Consider the following 20,388-nt stretch of genomic DNA (forward strand, 5'->3'; position numbering starts at 1 on the left):
ATCAGGTTTGATTTCAATATGGTAATTTTAATTCAACTGCTTATGACATGTAGGTACTTAGCAGGAAAACATGTTGTATGCAAAGCCTGCTTGGATTGGTCAGCTCTCCCTGCCTGCCCAGCCCTCCCTGTCTCCAAGATTTTATTTTACCGTACTTGTACAGCGCCTCCCTTCCTGCTTTCATATGGTCGCCACATACAGAGAGGATGCGGCTGTGGCCGTTTTGAGTTCCCCTCACCATATGCGGCAACCGCAGACTCTCCAGTCCAGCTCGGAAGTTTCAGCACCCATCCTATAAGACGACCCCCGGCGTATAAGACGATACCCGACTTTTGAGAAGATTTTCCTGAGTTAAAAAGTAGTCTTATACGCCAGAAAATACAGTATTTGTTTACAATAGGAACTGCCTGGGCAACTCCTGCACAGGTTCTACCCTAGATTGTATCTCTCTTTACTTTTTGAGATTTTCACGGAATTGCACCTTCTGAGCTACAATACTATCTAGGAACTGGATTGGGAACCGAGCAGGCCTATCATTACAAGAAAGTAAAAGGATGAACAGGAATGTGTTGGGTGGGGCATGAAGGAGATGACAGAGAAAGAGATTACTCAGCGAAACAGTCCAGCCCTCTTTAAGTAGTATATAAAGCTACTTGTATTCTCAGAGACAGTCTTGTATTCTACTAACTACTACTATCAACTCTACTGCCACCGTCATCATACTCAATTTCTATCTTACAGCATTAGCTGATTAAGCTGAGCAAATACCCAATGTTGCAATATATAAATGGAAAAATCTCATGTCCATAAAAGTAATTTTTTGAATGGGAAATTCCCCAATTTTTTTTTATCCAAGGGACCTTGGGGGCCACAACCCCCCCCATGGGCCACATGGTTTGTACTTTGCCCACCTCCAGTTTAGGGGCTAGCCAGTGCATATATAGCTATCTTTAGATGAACAAGAAAATGCACTGGCAAAATGTGCCTTGCATTCAAAGTTCTTTTTCATGAGGTCCCAGGCCTTCTGTACAAGCTAGCATTTCCTTGATCAAATTTTCAGGAGCAGGAGATTGGTTTCAGTTCCCTGTCTCAAATGGCAAGATTTTAGTGTTATTTTTTTTTTAAATTTAGTACACGTAGTCTCAAATACACACTACACACTTTGTAAAAGGTGGGCCATTTGATTTCTGGCATGTGCAGCAGTTCTACAAGGAAGTCTTCCATCCCCAATGTCTCTCTGCATTTACCTGAGTGAGTACTGTGTCTTCTTCAGAATCAGTCTCATCACTGGAATCCTGGCTACTGTCTTCGCTCTGCTGGGCTTTCTGGAGTGATACTTGTAGAGGCAGGGACTTTGTGGCACCTGAAGGCTGAGCTGGAGTATTTGCCTTGGTTGCTAAAAGAAACAAGGGACAAGATGAGCAGTCCATGAACATAAATAGAAGGTAAGAGCTCATATTCCCAAGACTGTATGAGTTAAGGGCCTTTTTCCATTATCATTTTTTATACAAAGATCTCAAAAGATGCACTTATTCTCCGAGGCCTCATCCTAAGGGTTTTAAAGGACTGTTCAATGGAAATTGTTTTAGTCTGCTACTAATTTTAATCATAGAAGAAAGAAAAAGAAAAAGAAAGCTGGAAGAAAAAACAAGCCATCCAGTCTAGCCCAGCCCCCTGCCATGCAGGAACTCTCAACCAAAGCATCCCCGACAGATGGTCATCCATCCTCTGTTTAAAGACCTCCAAGGAAGGAGACTCCACTACACTCCGAGGGAGTGTGTTCCACTGTCGAACAGCCCTTACCGTCAGGAAGTTCCTCCTAATGTTGAGGTGGAATCTCTTTTCCTGTAGCTTGCATCTATTGTTCTGGGTCCTAGTCTCTGGAGCAGCAGAAAACAAGCTTGCTCCCTCCTCAATATGGCATCCCTTTAAGTATTTAAACAGGGCTATCATATCACCTCTTAAACCTTCTCTTTTCCAAGCTAAACATACCCAGCTCCCTAAGTCATTCCTCATAGGGCATGGTTTCCAGGCCCTTCACCATTTTAGTCGCTCTCCTTTGGACACGCTCCAGTTTCTCCACATCCTTTTTGAATTGTGAGGCCCAGAACTGGACACAGTATTCCAGGTGGGGCCTGACCAAAGCAGAATACAGTGGCACTATTACTTCCCTTGATCTAGGCACTATACCTTATTGATGCAGCCTAAAATCGCACTGGCCTTTTTAGCTGCCGCATCGCACTGTTGACTCATGTTCAACTTGTGGTCTACTTGGACTCCCAGATCCCTTTCACACATAATCTCCTTCAGCCAGGTGTCCCCCATCCTATATCTGTGCATTTCATTTTTCCGTCCTAAGTGTAGAACCTTACATTTCTCCATGCTGAAATTCATTTTGTTAGCTTTGGCTCATCTTTCTAGTCTATTCAGGTCATTTTGAATTTTGATCCTGTCCTCTGGGGTATTAGTTACTTGGTGTCATCTGCAAATTTGGTAAGTATGCCCCCAATTATGTCATCCAAGTTATTGATAAAGATGTTGAATAGCACTGGGCCCAGGACAGAACCATGTGGGACCCCACTGGTCACTTCTCTCCAAGATGAAAAGGAGCCATTGTTAAGAACCCTTTGGGTTCGGCCAGTCAACCAATGTCTGTATCTGGCTGCTTATCTTTTATAGATCATTAAACTAACATTCAGATTTGATTTTTAATTTTTTTTAATTTTTTTCATTTACAGAAAGATTTACAGTCAAACACTTGTCAGCTTTCCACAATATTAATTATCACATCAAATAATCACTGTTTTTAATTAGAAATATTTGAGAATTTTCCATTTGCTTTCTTCTCCTTTAAAGAACTTCCTACATTTTTTTATTCTGATTGTCCTTAATTCTTTTAAGCATTTAAGCTTCTTTTTAAAAAGAAATTTCCTTTATTTCTTCAGTATACTTCACTTTCTTATTTTTCTTTGAGTCTCCTGATTTTTAAATATTTATAGTATGAAGCCAATCTTTTTTTGAATCTAATTGTTCTTACAGTAGTTTATTAATGTTCCCCACTCTTGTTTTTTTTCTCTGAAGATTTTTTATTAATTAATTGTGTTAATTTATCAATACATTTGGCATGTATTGGAATTTCTGGTGGGAAGAGGTCAGCAAATCACCCAGCCCAGGGCATCACCTCTTGATCTCATCTGCTTACCCCCACTCTCCCTCTCCTATCTCTGCACCAGCATGTCCAGGAGATTCTTGGAGTTTCTGGGCTGATCCAGAATAAAAGAGAACTCTTTTCACTCTGTAGAATTGCACTGGGATGTGAACTGGGACCATGCTCTGCCCGTTTGACCACATTTGTCATCGGAATATATAAGTGCAGGGATGGGGAGGGAACTTCTTTTTTTCCTGTTTCTTTTTTCTTGCCTCTGCAGACAAGGCCATTACCTTCACATTCACATGAAAGAGGATAACAGCATAACCTGGGACAATTTTAAACTGGATTACATTTCCATATGGAAAGCTAGGGAAGTATAATATGTTTTTTTAATTGGACTTCCTCCCCTCCCTCCAATTCTAAAAGAGCTGTTCACTCAGAAATACATCTGGGCTTGGCAGCACTACAAGCAATCAGAACCAAAGATCAACCCCTTTCCCTCAGAACTGTTCTTTAGCCAATTTGGAAGGAAAGAAAATATGGGATGAATATGGAATTGCAAACACTAACAAGCCTCTCATGTCATCTTTGGAATAATTGGCATTTGCTTCCTTGTTTTGGCACTTCAGAATGCACTTTGCATGCCCTCAGGGAACCTATTTGTTACTCAAGCACCCTCCATGACTGCATGCTGCTCAAGCAAAAACAATTTAAAGAGAAGTAAAACCAAAAGGCCCCAAGCACAAATGAGAGGTTTCTTACCCGAAGGAGGTGGTGATTTGAGAGCAGCTGGAACTGTTTCATCTTCACTGTCAGATGAGCTGCTGCTCTCACTCTCTGCTTCTTTCCCTTTCAAAATACTTGATGCAGCTTTCACCAAATTTCCTGGTTTATCAGCATGATTTTGTTTGGCTCCAGCAGAATGCTGAGGAGTTTGCAATCCCTGCACCCAAACAAAAGTACACGAAACCCACGAACAATAAATTATGTGTTTTCATTGTCCAGTTGAGTCGCATTGGCATCTTATATGCAACTTCCCCTTCCATGCCACCATCCCACACCTGCTGTACCTAAAGATAAAAAAGGCACATTTCCAGCAGGACAAAAAGGAGAGTAAAGGCTGACATTCATAGTCATTCAGTGGAACTGACATGAGACCATTGTTTGCATTCCCTGAAAATCAGATGTGAGACATGAATGCAGGATCAAATGTGAAAAACCATTCCTTTAGGGTTTTATTTTTTTTTGGGGGGGGGGAGGGGGATGGGAAGAACATCAATGTGGTACAAATGTGGCAACTACTGTAGAATTTAATCCTACATCAAATGGTATTTAGATTAGGAGCACTGAAACTAATTTATCACCAATAGATAACTCAAGAGAAAAGGAGCTCCTTACTTGGCTTGGGTTGAGATTTTTAAGGGAGAATGAACTGGCATCTCCAGTGAGACAACCTTCTCTTTCTGACTGTCAACCAAATCAAACTAAAAGGGTAATCTCAAATGTCAGCGGACCAAATTCTGATTACGAAGCCATTAAGTACATGAAAGAACCAGAAGAAACCTCTGAAAAGCCCAGTCCAATATACTCCAATGATCAGAAAGCTTTGGATCAGATAAATAATACAGAAGGGCAGCCTTCCCAAACAACAGATCACAAAATTCAAAACAAAATCCTCTTAACTAAGATAGTGACACAATATCCTCAGAGGTCTCTTCTGGGTCTTCAAGTTCCATCTCTTCAAACATGACAAAAAAGATTATCAAAAATTACATCAACAAAAAGAATCTTTGATGCTTTTATCATGGAATGTAACTGGTTGGTGCCACAAAGTGGAAGACCCTAATTTTCTGGGCTTTATAACCAAATATGATATCATAGTGCTGCAAGAGACCTGGTCAAGAGGTTTTGAATGGGTTCTCTGCATACTCTTTAGATGCAGAACCCAGCCTTCATGGAGGTCAAGCTAAAGGAGGCCTAGCTGTGCTGATTTCAACCAGCATTGGGGCAAATATAGTTAGACCAACTTCGTTACTTTGCTTAGCAACAGCCCTGGTTACCAGCTTCAGATCAATCAGCTTACTGATAGTTAAATATGTGCCTCCCTCCATTGAGAGACATCAGCAACTGACCAAAAATAATTGGTTAAAGTTAGAAGAGTACATCTTTGAATTAACAACCTTGTACCCCAAAACTTACATTCTCATGGCAGGACACTTTAATGCCAGAATAGGCCAAACAGATGAAATGCTGTTTTCTCGTTTCCAGCAAAATTCTCCAGAACAAGAGGCCACCCATTCCATACCAATGAAGCAATCGAAAGATAAGGGGTGTAACTGTGCCAGCCTTTACTTAATGCAATTGGTAAACAGATTTGATTTAGTAATCTTAAATGGGAGTGTGGAAGGTGATAGACCTGGATAATATACCTTTCTATCTGGAATAGGAGCTCCTACAATAGACTACTTTATAGCATCACAGAGTTTCCTAAATGTTACATATCCAGCTGCAATGTGAGCAAACACCTTGAAAGTGATTATCTACCTCTAGTGCTAAGACTCAATTTTGCCACTAAGAACATCTATACAGAGTGTACACAGATACTAAACCTAGATGCTGAAAGAAGATTTACACAAGTAAAATAGTCAAATAAATTAGGCCAAAATGTAACAGCAATATTGTACTCTTAAAGCAGTCTCCAGCAATGAGAACCACTGCAGAAACAGCTACACCATTTTTTACTTTGTTTCAAGAAATAATTTCCAATTTGCAAGAATCTCTGTTTAATGATCTGCTCCAGAATCTTTCCTGGTATTGATGTCAGACTAACTGGACGATAATTGTTGGGATCCTCTTTTTCCCCCTTTTTGAAGATGGGGACAACGTTTGCCTTCCTCCAGTCTGCTGGGATTTCTCCTGTTTTCCAGGAGTTTTCAAAGATTATTGCCAATGGCTCCGATATTACATTTGCCAGTTCTTTTAATACCCTCGGATGTAGTTCATCTGGTCTTGGAGACTTAAATTCATTTAGATCAACAAGGTATTCCTGTACTATCTCTTTACTTATTCTGTGCTGAAATTCCCCTGTTCTGTCCTCTGCTCCCTTATCCTCAGGTTGAGCACCCTTTGCCTTTTCTGAGAAGACTGAGACAAAGAAGGTGTTGAGTAATTCTGCCTTTTCTCTGTCCCCTGTTAACATTTTGCCATCTTCTCCACGCAGTGGCCCTACCATTTCCTTCTTCTTCCTTTTGCTGCGGACATATCCAAAAAAATCTCTTTTTATTCTTTTTAACATCTCTAGCAATCCTGAGCTCATGCTGCGCTTTAGCTTTTCTGACTTTACCCCTAGACATGCCTGCTATTTCTTTGAATTCATTTTTTGTGATTTCCCCCCTTTTCCATTTCTTGTACATGTTCCGTTTCAAACTTAGCTCAGTTGAAAGTTCCTTAGTCATCCATCCTGGATTCTTGAGCCACCTCCCATTTTTCTTTCTCACTGGAACTGTTTGAAATTGTGCCTTCAATATCTGTCTTTTGAGAAACTCCCATCCGTCCTGAACTCTCTTCCCTTTTAGTATTGCTGACCACGGGATCACCCTCAATACTTCTCTAAGTTTACTGAAATCCGCTCTCCTAAAGTCTAGAATGCGTGTTTGACTATGCCTGGCTTCTCCTTTCCATTGTATAACAAACTCCAGGAGAACATGGTTACTTCCACCTAATGATCCCACCCCATTAACCAAGTCATCCTTGTTGGTTACGATCAGATCTAAAATAGCTGATGCCCTTGTTGCCTCTTCCACCTTTTGGACAATGAAATTGTCTTCCAGGCAAGTGAGGAATTTGCTAGACCTTGAGAATTTTGCTGAGTTTGACTTCCAGCAAACATCAGGATAGTTGAAGTCGCCCATCACTACTACATCTCTCTTTTCTGACTGTGTGGTCATCTGTTCTAGAAAGATACCATCCAATTCCTCAGTCTGACTTGGGGGTCTGTAGTAGACTCCCACCATAACATTCCTGTTGTTTCCCTCCCCTTTAATTTTTATCCAGATGCTCTCCACCTGGCTTCCATGACTGATGTCCTGGATCTCTTCACTGGTGTAAATATCTCTGACATATAGTGCTATTCCTCCTCCTTTCTTGTTTGGCCTATTTTTCTTAAAAAGCTTATACCCCTCTATTTCCACATTCCAATCATGAGACTCATCCCACCAGGTTTCAGTGATGCCAATTATACCATATTTGCATTGTTGTACTAGGAGTTCAAGTTCATCTTGCTTATTTCCCATGCTCTGTGCATTAGTGTAGAGACATCGCAGACCACGGGTCCCATTTACTTGCTGCTTGTGCAACTTTTTTTGCCTCCCACTGTTGTGTCCTTGCACTTTTTTTCTTGTTTCCTCTATGTCTGTTTGACTATTTTCTCCAGCCCTTTCGCCTTCCTTAATATTGTCTCCCTTCCCCATGGAACTCAGTTTAAAGCCCTTCTGATCAAGTTCTTGAGACTGTTGACAAAAACATTTCTTCCAACTGGTGTGAGATGCAACCCATCCGTTGCAAGAAGTCCCTCCTCATGGAACCGCAGCCCATGATCAACGAATCCAAATCGTTCTTGGCGGCACCATCTGAGAAGCCAGTTGTTCACATCCACTATTTTCCTCTCCCTTCCTGGACCGTGCCCTTCAACTGGCAGAAGAGACGAGATGACAACCTGTACATCCATTCCTTTCAGCTTCCTACCAATCGTAATCCCTTTTGATGTTCTGCAGGCTGTGTCTTGCAGTATCATTGGTTCCCACGTGGACCAAAAGGAAGGGGTATTGGTCAGTAGGCTTGACCAGTCTTGTCAGCCTCTCTGTCACATCACGGATCTTTGCCCCTAGAAGACAACACACCTCTTGAGACATCTTGTCAGGCCTACAAATCACTGCTTCTGTACCCCTCAGCAAGGAGTCCCCCACTACGATCACATGCCTCCTACGAGGTTTAGCAGCGGCTGTTCCCTTGGGTGGGACTCTCAGGCTTGCCTGCTCTGTCCCTGAAGTCTGTCCGTGCTGCTCTTCTTCATCCTCCTTGATAAGGGAAAGAGCTTCAAATTGATTCTCTAGCTGCAAGCTCCCCGAACAATCCCTTCTTGGCCTACTTCTCTGTGTGACATTCCTCCAGCTGTCTGCCTCCTGTGTATGTGAAGTGACATCCTCGGCTCCAGCATCTTCCTCTGCGTGGTATTTGTCCAGGATTGTTAGTTCTGTTCTGTCCAGGAAATCCTCCTGCTCCCTAATATGCTGAAGTGTAGCTACTCTGGACTCCAACTGCTGCACTTTCTCCTCCAAGAGGGCTACCAACTTGCACTTGGGCATGTGAAGTTCTCCACTTCTGTAGGCAAGAAGACAAACATCCCACAAGTGTTGCAGGTGACTGCCATGGTTCCGTCAGTGTCCATACTGAAAAGTCTTAGGAAATTACTGGAACAGGACTGTGGGCTTCCTCCTGAAAAAAAAAAATCCTCCAGAAAACACCAGCATTAAAGCTCCTGATGTTTCAACAATTTGTGGCAGTGAGCTCAATCAACTCTGCCTCTGCTGTAGATTTCCGTGGATGAAAAAAAATGATATAAAAATAGAAATAAAATTTCGCGTGCCGTTAGGTGCGCGGCTCTGGGAGGAGTAATATAGAGCTAATCTGCTAGCTCCGTCCCCTAGTGACTCACAGATGTGACTCACTGAAGCTGTGACTACAAGCACACACTACTTAGTTTTTTAAAAAATTAAACAGTCACCACTTACAATGGCTGCCCAGCTACCTCTCTCCTCCTTCTCTCTGTAGCAGGAACATGACAAATCTTAATAAATGCATCAAGAATGAATGACTCTGCAACCTTTTGGCAAATGATCTCTAATGCCTCGCCAAAAACAACACCAAGTGTGGACTATTTTATCTCCCCTAACTGTTACGAAGCATACTTCAGCACCATCTTTGTTTCAGGAGAAATCTACCAACCATTATCTGGGTCTGACACAAACACTTTACCAAGGTGGCCCCCAGTTTCCTCTAAAGAAATTTGACTCCTAAGCTCTAAATTAAAACAAGGCACAGTTCCTGGGTGTGACAATATACCCCCTGAACTACTAAAAACAAATATAGACTAGTCAGCCCCCATACTAGTAAGTCTGTTTACATGTATTGACCACAAGGCACACAACCCTGAGGGTTGGGATTTAGCTATTATCATTCCAGTTTATAAAAAAGTTGAATGCTCTGACCCTGCAAACAACAGACCAATTGATTTGCTGAATATAATCAGTAAACTATATATCTCTTACCTACAGGAAAAATTGCTAGATTGGTTAGAACACGAAAACATTCTTGCAGATGAGCAAGTCAGGTTCAGAATAGGTGAAGCACAGTTGATCAAAGTCTAATCCTGCAATATCTTTCTGAAAAGTGTGCATCAATCAATGAAGGTCTCCATGTAGCATTTACTGATTTCAAGCAAACCTTTGACTCAATCTCTAAAGAAAAACTATGGAAAAATTGAGGCTTCTAACTTTAATAAGATATTGGTGATACTCATGCGGAAGCTCTATGAAAACACCTTTCTGAAAGTTCAATGCAGTCTTGCTGGGCATTTAACAGGACCTTCCTTTGTTGGAGTATGACAGGGCAGCATCTTAGCCCCCACCCTGTTCAATTTCTACATTAATTCCCTAGCTCCGTATTTGAAACCAATAAACTTACACCCTCCTAAACTGGCAAATAGATTGCTGTCTGTGCTTTTATATGCAGACAATACAATGCTTCTGTCACAGTCAAGAACAGGTTTGAGATGTCTCCTAAGTGCTCTAGCCTCCTACTGTAAAGATGAACCATTGACAATAAATTACAATAAAACTAAGGTCCTGATATTTAACAAGAAAAAGATCAAGCATTGATGGCATATTGATGGGCATCTAATAGCATAGGTTACCTCCTATAGGTATTTAGGCATAATCTTTCAATCTACAGGCATGTGGAAACTGCAAACAAAGTACACCATTAAAAGTGCTCAAAGAAGCACCAGAGCACTCCTTTCTTTCTTCTATTCTAAAGGTGGTCAATACATCCCTGCTACCATCAAAGGGGTTCAGCTCAAGGGACTTTTGGTGAGGCCCTCAGGCCTGTCCTAATTTTTTTAAAAAAAATCTTTTGCCTCTAACAACATTTTCAGTTATCATTCCATCCTAAAACAGCAGAATGTGTACAAAAATGGGAACCCAAAGTGATCACAATGGCACTTCTAATTCCACAATTTCAGGTAAGACACCTTACCTCTCAGGGAAGGCCCAAGGCCCTTTCATACGGCCTGATACAGACAGGCCAAAATAAAGCTCCATACTTTGGAGGTATGCTGTTTAAATGATGCACGCATACCAAGAGTCTGGAAGCTGCGCCAAAGCCACGATCCAGTTCTAAGGATTGGAGCACAGCTTCGGCGCAGCTTCCGGACTCTTACGATACATGCATCATTTAAACAGAATACCTTCAAAGTCACCCGAAGCAGCTTTATTTTGGCCTGTCTGTATGGGGCCTATGTTTCCACTTTAACTGCTATGATTTCATCATAGGAATTTTGAGATTTTCAGTTTAGTGAGGGGCATTTTGAACTGTCTGCCAGAGAGCTCCAGTGCCGATAATAAACTAAAACAAAGGATGCCAGAGAATGTTGCCACGGCACCTAACTGGAATCAGAGTATTGTAATTATGTAGTGTGAAAGGGGCCCTGCAAATGCCACTAACTAAAATTGGAACGTCCTGTATGGAAAGCATAGCTCCTAACAGCTACTTCTTCAGGTTTTTCTGGCATAAATTTAACAGGGGTGCTTTGTCAGTCAACAACTCAGGGCTACCTTTCAGCAAGCAGTATACTTCTTGGACAAGTGTTCTCTGTCACTAGAACTAGGTGGGTTTTTTTTTTGGTTTATATTTCAAACAGTAAAGCATATAACTTCAATAATCATAGCTTAAATTGTTTTATGAACCCCCTCAGAACATTCTTTTTTTTAAAAAAATGCAATGTAAAATTACATTATAGGAGTCTCATGATGTTCAAGATTAAAGCAGTAAGAATCAGAGCTTAAAAGATTATGTGCATAACTGAATACCAGATAAGCACAAGTTACTTTGATAACACTCAAGTACTACATAAATTCAGTGTTGTTGTCTAATGGTATTTTGAAATATGCATTACATTCACATTTTCTTCAGCAATGAAGCACCTGACAATTAGGGTTGACAAAGTGGAAACTGAAGATTATGCCTGTAGCTTTAATGCTTGTCTAGAAGAGGAGATTTCAGTAGTTATTGTTTGTTACTTGGTTGTGTAGCAAGCAACGCCTGCTGAAATTCTCTCTTCTACACAACCAATGAAGGTATAGTAGCCCTCTCCACTTTTCACTCTGGTTACCCTAAAGGTAATACTGCACAATACTGGTCATCAGCCACTATTTCTTTGTTTACCTTACCCTCAATTTGCCTGTGGAATTTATTATAATCCTACTATCAATTTGTTGAGGGTGAAGTCTTAATATTTTCAGCATTTCTTTACTTTTTACCATATATTTTCTAATCTCTCCCATCGCCCACTCAAGTTAGTTTGTGCATAAGGCACTTTATGATCTCCCTTTTACTGCAGAGCTTGTTATGCTTGCTGCACCGCCCAGAGCTTGGAAATTACTTTTTAACAGTGTTTGAGAAATGTCCGTTACAATGTTTAAAAAGTAACTTGCCACAGAACTCATTACATCACTCTTTACTTTTCTTTTTTTCCACTACAGTTGGTCCTTGGTATCTGTTGGGGGTTTGGTTCCAGGACCCCCTGTGCATACCCAAAGTCAAGACTGTTCAAGTCCCATTAAATACAATGGAATAGTAAAATTATTTCCTTATATAAAATGGCAAAATCAAGGCATGCTTTTTGGAATTTATATTTTTCGGGAATATTTTCAACCTGTGGGTGATTGAATCCATGGACAAGGAGGACAGAATGTGCTTAAAAAAAGTTTCAAATTGGTAAGAAGACCTGAAAATATTTTATCAAATTGTCTTTTTACAAGTAAACAGCAGTTTGTGTACCAGTGGGACAGAGCTGTTCCTGCTTTTTACAGTAATTTTGGGATGTAATTTTCTTGGGAATAAAGGTGCAAAAAAGTCAACTCATTACAGGTAACTTGTGCTGCTTCCTCAGCAGGATGAGACAACGTCTGTCAAATTATTTATAACAGTATCCTACCATGTGCATAGCAAATACTGTCTGTCAAACAGCTCACAGTGCTAACCTGTGTATATACTGTATTTTAAAACTGGCACAAACATGGAGCACATTAAGGTAGAGTGAGCAGATTCTGGCCTTCCAAATGCTGTTAGACTGCAAAATTTTTCAATACTGGCTATGGCTGATGGGATTTGCAATGTGAAAATATCTGGAGAGCCGCAGATTGCATTAAAAGATATTAACGTTCCACATCCACTCAAAAGAAATAGGAAATGAGAGCATGTTGATTTTTAAAATTTAAACAGAGCAAAGATTCAGAAGGAGAGCAATTCTTGGCAAACTGAAATATGATCTAGAACAAACACAAACGCTTAATCTGAACTGAAGCAGCACTGAACCCCCATGAATGCCATGATGTTTAAACTGGTTAATCTCTCAAAATAACTCAATTGATTCTCAATTGACACAAGACAAATATTTCCTTATGCCAAATCCTTTTGATTTGTCAGAGCTGAGAAGGATGGACCACAGAACTTAAATGTGGTCAAGGTAAATTTTTGAGGGGGAAAAAAGCTCATTTTGTAAAGGGAATGAGAAAGGAAAGAACAAGCAACAATATTTCTACAAAATACAGAAAGACGCCAAGTAGCAAGCAGTACAAGCTATACTTGGCTGAACTACATGAAAATTCAAAGGCCTCACATGAAGCAGAATCAAAGCAGCTTTTCAAAAAGCCCAGCATCTAGTCTACTGCCTTTTAAAAAAAATTTGGGGGAACAGAACAAGGCCGTGGGCAAAAGAAAAAAAAGTGTTGTTTTTTTAGAGCAACTTTCATATATTAAACAGGTTGATACCTGGGCTGATGGGCCTGTAATACCAGGATTTTGTTCTTAATGTTGTCCCATGTTGTGTGATAAGAGTGAATACAATATGACAGACCAGGATATATGGCTGTGTTCTGGAAGAGCTTATTGCTGATGTTTTGCCAGCATCCGTGGCCGGCATCTTCAGAGAATGCTGGCATGGAAGTTAGTGAGACATCAATTACTTTTGACACATAGCTTCCTTTGCTGATAAAACATTGTTTTGCCATAACACGCTACAAATGGAAGAAGAGTCTACTTTCCATATTTTGGGGGATTTGCTCTTTTACCTCAAATTTATCATCCTATGCCCAATCCACACTAGTGAACCTGATATAGCCATGAGGGAGTTGGGAAAGTCCGAACTTACCTAATCAGTCATATGGAAGGGAGAAATCCAAGCAATTGTTGCACAAAAACTACTAACTGCTTATTAATTTAAGGATAACTTCCCATTACTACTAATGAAATGTTAAAACCTAATGTTTCCTTTTGATCAACATGTAAAAAAAAGTACTGCTAGAAAGACTACAGGAGATATGCTTGGTTTTTTTTAAAGTTAATATTATAATGCTTTAAAAAGCATTCATTTAAGTACCATTTTACTAGTATTTTGTATTTCAATACTGAAATTATAACCTGAAAGGTTTTTTTAGCACAAGATCTATTTAAAAAAATAATAAAAATAAAATAAAATCAGATCCATAAGACTATAAGATGATGCCAGTCACAATGGATCAAATGAAATTTAGGCTGAACTCCCAAAAGATTCACTTGCCTGAAATGTTACTGACCACTTTAAAGTGACAAATCTTCAAAAGGATGGGAAGCTGTCACCTATTCCTGTGGAGATTAGATTACTCTTCCATCCTTCTCAATATAAAAGTTTTATTTTATGCAGTGATGAAAGAGATTAAAGAAATGGATGTCAGCATTATCAAACATTAACTGAATCACATGACGAGTGGAATATTCCTTGGTTAGGATCTGAACTACAACGCTTTCGTGTTCTTGAAATTAAAACTGTTGGAATTTAATGCCCCCCTCCCCCATCTCCTATGTCCGCACCCTGCTCACATGAAATATAACCATTCAGAAATACAGAATAAAGGATTCTGGCCTGCCTCATGTAATGATTTCAAATGATGTCTTGAAGGCATGGATTTCCAATTTTCCCCTCACATAAAGAGACTGTGTCAAATCCATACCACATGGGGCTAGGTATTTAGTGTCTATACACCTTGTCTCTTTTTTGTGCATGTACAAGTATTATGCCAAGATGTAGTTTATGGAAGAATTGAAAATGTCTGATAAGAAATGCAAGCCAAGTTTCTCACTGTTATTCTTGCTTGCTTCACTACCTCAGTGGAAATATGCAAACACTTTCTTATTCTTAAAATATTCAAAATCTTAAACTGCAATTTAAGATGAGACTCATTTTAGTTGTATCAGCAACTTGCCCCACAACCAAAAATAAACAAGAACTTCCCAGGAGTGACTGGATTTTGCTTATAGAGATAAAGAATTAACTACAGACCCCAAAGATAGTCAAATAAACAGTTTCACAGAGAATGTGGAGGCTGTGGAAATGAAGTACAGTACTACAATGTAGCAGAAGCATTATTTCCTTTGTATTCTTGTCTGCAGCCCCTTCTGAGCAACCCAGGAAGAAGTGGTGTGAAGGTGTACAGCTATTGCAGGATAGAGTTGGAGGAGGCAACAAGGGCCATCCAAACCAACTACCTGCCATACACAAAGACACAATCAAAGCACTCCTGACAGATGGCCAACCAGTTTCAGTTAAAAAAAACAAACCAAAGAAGGAGACTCCACAGCTCAATGGCAGGCAGTGTAAATCTGAAGAGCCCCTGTACACGATGCGCATGACAACTATATCCTCTATTCCAAATCCAAGATCTCCTAAGGAAAAGCAAACTTTACTCCATTCTGCTATCTGTTTAGTAATTTAACTAAAACAGTAGAATGAAGTAGTTCTTCCTTATCTTTTACCAGGTTCTAACTCATTCAAGTCTTTTCTACACACAAGATCCCTTCCCTTCATCTCCAACACTCTCATCATGTGGGTTTTCAGCTAAAAGCTTTAGGAGTGGTTTATTATTGCCTTCTTCTGTGCAGTAATAGCCCCTTTGGTGTTAGTTATGGTATCATTGCTGTTGTCTCTGAGAGACCCTCCACCATTGTCACCTCCCACTGCTGTGCTACCCTGAAGCTGTTTCTGCATTTAATTTGGTAGGTGCACCATATAAGAGAGGGAGACATACATGAAACATATTCAGAGAAGAAAATGATGGTTTAGTTCAAAGACATACAACAGGAAAGACACCATAGGTCACTAATCAACATGTGCCCATGCATCAGGCGGCAACAAAATACAGATGCCTTCAGTTTTGCATGTACTGGAAAGCACCTCAAAGTCAGCTCTCCACAGGAAATTTGCTTTTTCAATGAAGACCAATATTAATAAGGAAATGCCATCAACAGTTCCCTGCAGGCTGCCAGAGAAGGAAACACCAGTACTTCTACCAAACTTGAAGGAGTGGGATAGAGAATTGAATGATAAATAAGATAGGGACTTAAATATTGAGTATGTGATGTAGCTACTAATATTTTTTTAGAAAAGCCAAAACTGCTTTTTGCTTGAGCAATTACAGCCTTTCTTTTTTGTTAGAACACAAACATTAGGAAAGCAATCTAATAACAAGTCAGTACAATTAATCTAATCCCTGGGTTGGGCCATCTGTGACATTTCAGATGTTTCAGACTTCAACTCCCACGTACACCAGCCAGTATAACCAAAGGGATACATGAAAGCTGTAGGCCAAAACACCCGAAAGTCCAAATGCTTACCACTTTGATCTAGCAGTCTAACTAAGGATGGGAAATATGGGGCCCTTTCTGCAACTTTCACAATTTTTCCTTCTTAGGTATGATAGTAGAAATGGGATTTAAAGTTTAACATCATCTGGAGGGCCATGAATTCCTTACCACTAATCTAATCAAGTAACACAGGGGTAGGCAACCTGCGGCCCGCATGCGGCCCGGCAAGGCCTTGGGACCGGCCCCAGCCCGGTCCTGCCACAGATCGCCGCCGGGGCCTTTGGCCTCTCGCGCGCAGGGGCAATTGTCTATAGAAGCCTCAGAAACATGCATTTATGTTAACATTTTTTAAAAAATCAGTAAATTTTTTTGCGTGTCCTCCACTTGTAAAAAAAAAGTGTCCACCATTTGAAAATTTTGTCCTACATTTGTCCCAGTTTATTTATTTATTTAAATTTTTTAAAAAAAAAAAATTATTTATTTTTTTTTTTTTTTGGCCCCCCCCCCCCAGTTGTCTGAGGGACAGCAACCCGGCCCCCGGCTCAAAAAGGTTGCCTACCCTTGAAGTAGCATGTTGAGGAACAAGATCAGGATAGGTTCTAAAAATCTGTGGTTAAAGCATTAAGATTGGGCAAAAGAAGATAACATTTCTGAAGCTGAGATTTTACATACATAAAAGGTCTGTAAGACTTCCTGCAATCATCAGGCCAAATAAAAGCAAGGATTTCTAACCTTCTGGCTCACTGGAACTGGGTGAGTTTCATCCTCACTCTCAGATGATGACTCGTTGCTTTCTGAGCTCTCTGCTTTCTTTGATGGGATTGGCGATTTTGTCAGTGATGGTTTTGGAGTTTGTTTCAATGGACTTGAAACAGAGACTGTCTTGCTTGATGGTTTACTTGCTGCTTCATTTTTCACCACTGCTGTGGCTGCCTGAGGTATTTTTCTAGGTGATTTTGTCTATTGTTAAGAAATTAAAATAATGACATAGATAAAATGTATGAATAAATTCAGATAGCTCATTTGCTTGGGAAAACAACTTTTAAAGGCTAGGATTTTATTAGTTTGGGAGCTACACAAGGCATACATTGATTTACCTGCTCCCTGATTAGCCTTATTCATATTCTTAGTACAACACTCTTTTAAACAAGTAGTAAGGTTTCAGCTCCCTTGAAATATTTGATACTAAGTTTCCAAACACTTGAGTAGTTCATAACATTAAAATAAGACTATAAAAAGCATTACAGAGTTTGGTTTTGAATTAGCCTCTTGAAGAACAATTCATTTTGGTCTTTTAATATTAAATGCTTGTATTCATGGGACTGAGCACTATGGGTAAACATCACGTTCCCCAGAGGAATGTCTGAATGTATCCCATTTTTCAAACTACTACCCCTTTGGACTTCAGGAACTAACATGGAAGGCAAGCAGCCCCAATGTATCTTACCTGTGCAACTGAGCTGGGCTCTGCATCCTCACTGTCTGATGAGTTGCTAGTCTCTGAACTCTCTGTTGGCTCTGTGCTTTTAGCTGCATTCTCAGTTTCTGATCTGATCTGGTTTGCTGGTATCTTGGCTGGAGATACTTTTATTGAACTTCCTTTGGAATTTATAGCAGAAGCTGGTAAGCTTTTGGCCAATGTGGTTTTCACCTGTGTACTCTGCACACCTGGTTTCAGCTAGAATTACGTGCAAAGAAAAAAAAAATGATGGTATCAATGTGAGGTAGGAAGGAAAACTATGAGGCGCTCAAGGCACTTGTGACCGGTTGAAAAAAGCAGCACACAATCAAGGACTTCTAAGAAACTAGGGAAAATGTGGACTATGGTTCCTCAGCCACTTTTGACTTCAGTGGTTATTCTGCCACTCTTGAAAATGGGAGGTTTGGAGATTGTGATTTTGGACAAACCATGAAGATTCCATCAGTTTAGTTGCCAGGAGAGCTGGAAAGACAGACTTAATCCATATGACTAGGCTAATCAACTTGTAACATCCCATTCTGGAGAGAAGTACCACCCTAGTTTTGAAAGTATCAACTTCAGCTAAAGAGGTTAGGCAGAACTGATGTATGTGGGGACAGCAGAACAACCTTAGAACACAAGCAAGCAATCCTTTTTAAAAAGTGAAGAAAAATAAGTCCACAAACTAAGGGTGAATTCTTCCCCAAAATGGGAAAAAACATCCATACTTATCTAATCTCTTATAATTGATTTTATGGAACAAGAACATCAATCTGTTAATGATTCTGCTCTCCTACATGCTTTAAAATATTTCAGTTCCTACCACCACCAAATCAAATAAAAGTGAATGACATGAAATTTACTCTCTTTGCCCGACTTGATTTAAACAGGAGCACAAGTCCAGGCAACACACTGTATCAGTGCAAGAATGCACATAGGAAGACATGCTTGCTTGAAACCACCTATGTCAGAACTGCCTTGCGCATTAATACTTAATGTCTGCAGTAGGAAGTATGGCAAGAAGGTTTCTTCTCAATTTCTTCTCAACCCCAAAGAACAAAGTGAATGACAGAGGCAGAGGTGTAGCTCTCAGGGTATTAGTGTGAAAAGTGCAGCTAAATTTCCATGTAAGTGTAGAACATCAAATACATGCCTCTTTCTTCAGGTAAAGCCTAGGTGGAACTGAAACAGCAGCTGCTATTATTCAAAGGAATTCTGAGTATCTTTGGGAAGTGATGCCTCACAGTGTGAATTTACTCATACTCAGTCTTCCCTGAAGAAAAGGAAAAATGTGAGATAGCAACAGAGACCACTTCCTAAAAATACTTCTTTCTGACTGTATAATGTATCTGTCAGGAGGCTGGATGTCTTTATACTAGGCAGATGCATAGGCAAATCCCTGCCACTGCCCTCCAGTTTGCAGCTGGCTCTGAGCTGGATGGAAAGGGGGGTGGGGGAGAAGACAAGAGAGCAAAGGGAGAGGGCTTTTGATTGATGCCATACACTGCTGCATCCTACTGATTTTTCTCAGAGATCTGTGGCCTTCCAGAAAGACCTGCACTCCTAACTTAAAATAACATTTATATCCGCATCAACAAATCATTTTTTTGGGGCTGAGGGAAAATTCCAACTAGGGAAGAATCTTGGGAACCATATACTAGGGGATTGTGAGGATCAGTGCACAACTGGTAGGGCCAAAGCAAAATGGGCAAGGCCAGGTGAAATTCCTACCAATGGGGCCATTTTCCCATCAAACACAAAAGCACAGTTCAATGGTGTGCATGCCCTTTTCAGTGCTAATGCAATGGCTTCCCAGGTGGCAAAGCAGAGCCTAGTTCCATTAATAACTTTCCAGTCAACGATAGACATAAAAGCTGAAGAATCATGCACCACAACAAGTCTCCACCACAATAAGTCTCCACATGCCAGATGCAGATGGCAATACCTGGATGGTTGCTGCTTTTGCCGCCGCTGCTGCTGTTGCTCCTCCATCTTCAGAGTCAGAATCATCACTTGAGTCCTCATTGCTGCTCTCCGACTCCTTCTGAGCTAAAATATGGAGTAAAGGTGTTAATATTTGTAACAACATGATCTGACCCATTTGGTAGTTGGGCTTTCAAGAAAGAAGGCCCTTGTTTTCCACCAAGATAGAAGGCCCTTGATTCATTAAAAAAAACCAAAAAACCAGGGAGATGAGTCAGGGGAGAGGTACAGCATCACTAAACAGGCGTGATTTGCCACAAGTGGAGTAGAGCAGTTAAGAGAGAAAAAGAAAACAATGGATTTCAGCCTGCTCTTGCCACATTTCTAATTTTACAATGTTTTCAGTGACTCTGGGGTTAAAATTTGCTTAAGCAAGGTGCCTGTCCTGGCTTATTTATTTATTTCATTTTTATGCCGCCTTTCCTGCATGGCAGGGGGTTGGACTGGATGGCCCTTGTGGTCTCTTCCAACTCTATGATTCTTTCTCCTAGAAAGGGACTCAAAGTGGCTCACAAATAAAAACATTTTAAAAACCTATTACAATAAAAACAATTTAAAATATCAAATAAAAACAATATATAACATTACATACATTAAAACCACAACGCCCACGCCAAATAACAAACATACCATATAAAAGCCATCACATGATTAGATATTAAAAGCCTGCATGAATAAAACTTTTTGCCTGCCAACGAAAGGCTTCTGGGTATTTATTCTGTAGGCTGATTTTGATGTTCACCTGTAAATCCCTGCATTTTGGCTATCAATAAATAAAGCCCATTTAGAGTATAACATGAATCTTGCAAAGTGATTTTAGAGGTCCTTCCCAGGACTTTGG

At 40.2% G+C, this 20,388-nt stretch overlaps 1 protein-coding gene across 5 annotated transcripts in view; it reads right to left on the bottom strand.

Annotated features, from left to right (window-relative positions):
- The window catches only part of TCOF1 (treacle ribosome biogenesis factor 1), a 64,113-nt gene that overhangs the window by 22,051 nt on the left and 21,674 nt on the right, over window positions 1–20,388 (bottom strand). For all 5 annotated transcript variants that reach the window (XM_042448899.1, XM_042448904.1, XM_042448902.1 and 2 more), the window contains 5 exons: window positions 19,510–19,613; window positions 17,553–17,783; window positions 16,838–17,065; window positions 3,914–4,094; window positions 1,248–1,396 (listed from right to left, as the gene is read on the bottom strand). In XM_042448899.1, the coding sequence (XP_042304833.1) occupies window positions 1,248–1,396; window positions 3,914–4,094; window positions 16,838–17,065; window positions 17,553–17,783; window positions 19,510–19,613 (893 nt within the window). The remainder of the gene's footprint in view (window positions 1–1,247; window positions 1,397–3,913; window positions 4,095–16,837; window positions 17,066–17,552; window positions 17,784–19,509; window positions 19,614–20,388) is intronic.

This window comes from Sceloporus undulatus, chromosome 2 (assembly GCF_019175285.1).
Source record: "Sceloporus undulatus isolate JIND9_A2432 ecotype Alabama chromosome 2, SceUnd_v1.1, whole genome shotgun sequence".
In the NCBI taxonomy this organism is placed as follows: domain Eukaryota; kingdom Metazoa; phylum Chordata; class Lepidosauria; order Squamata; family Phrynosomatidae; genus Sceloporus; species Sceloporus undulatus.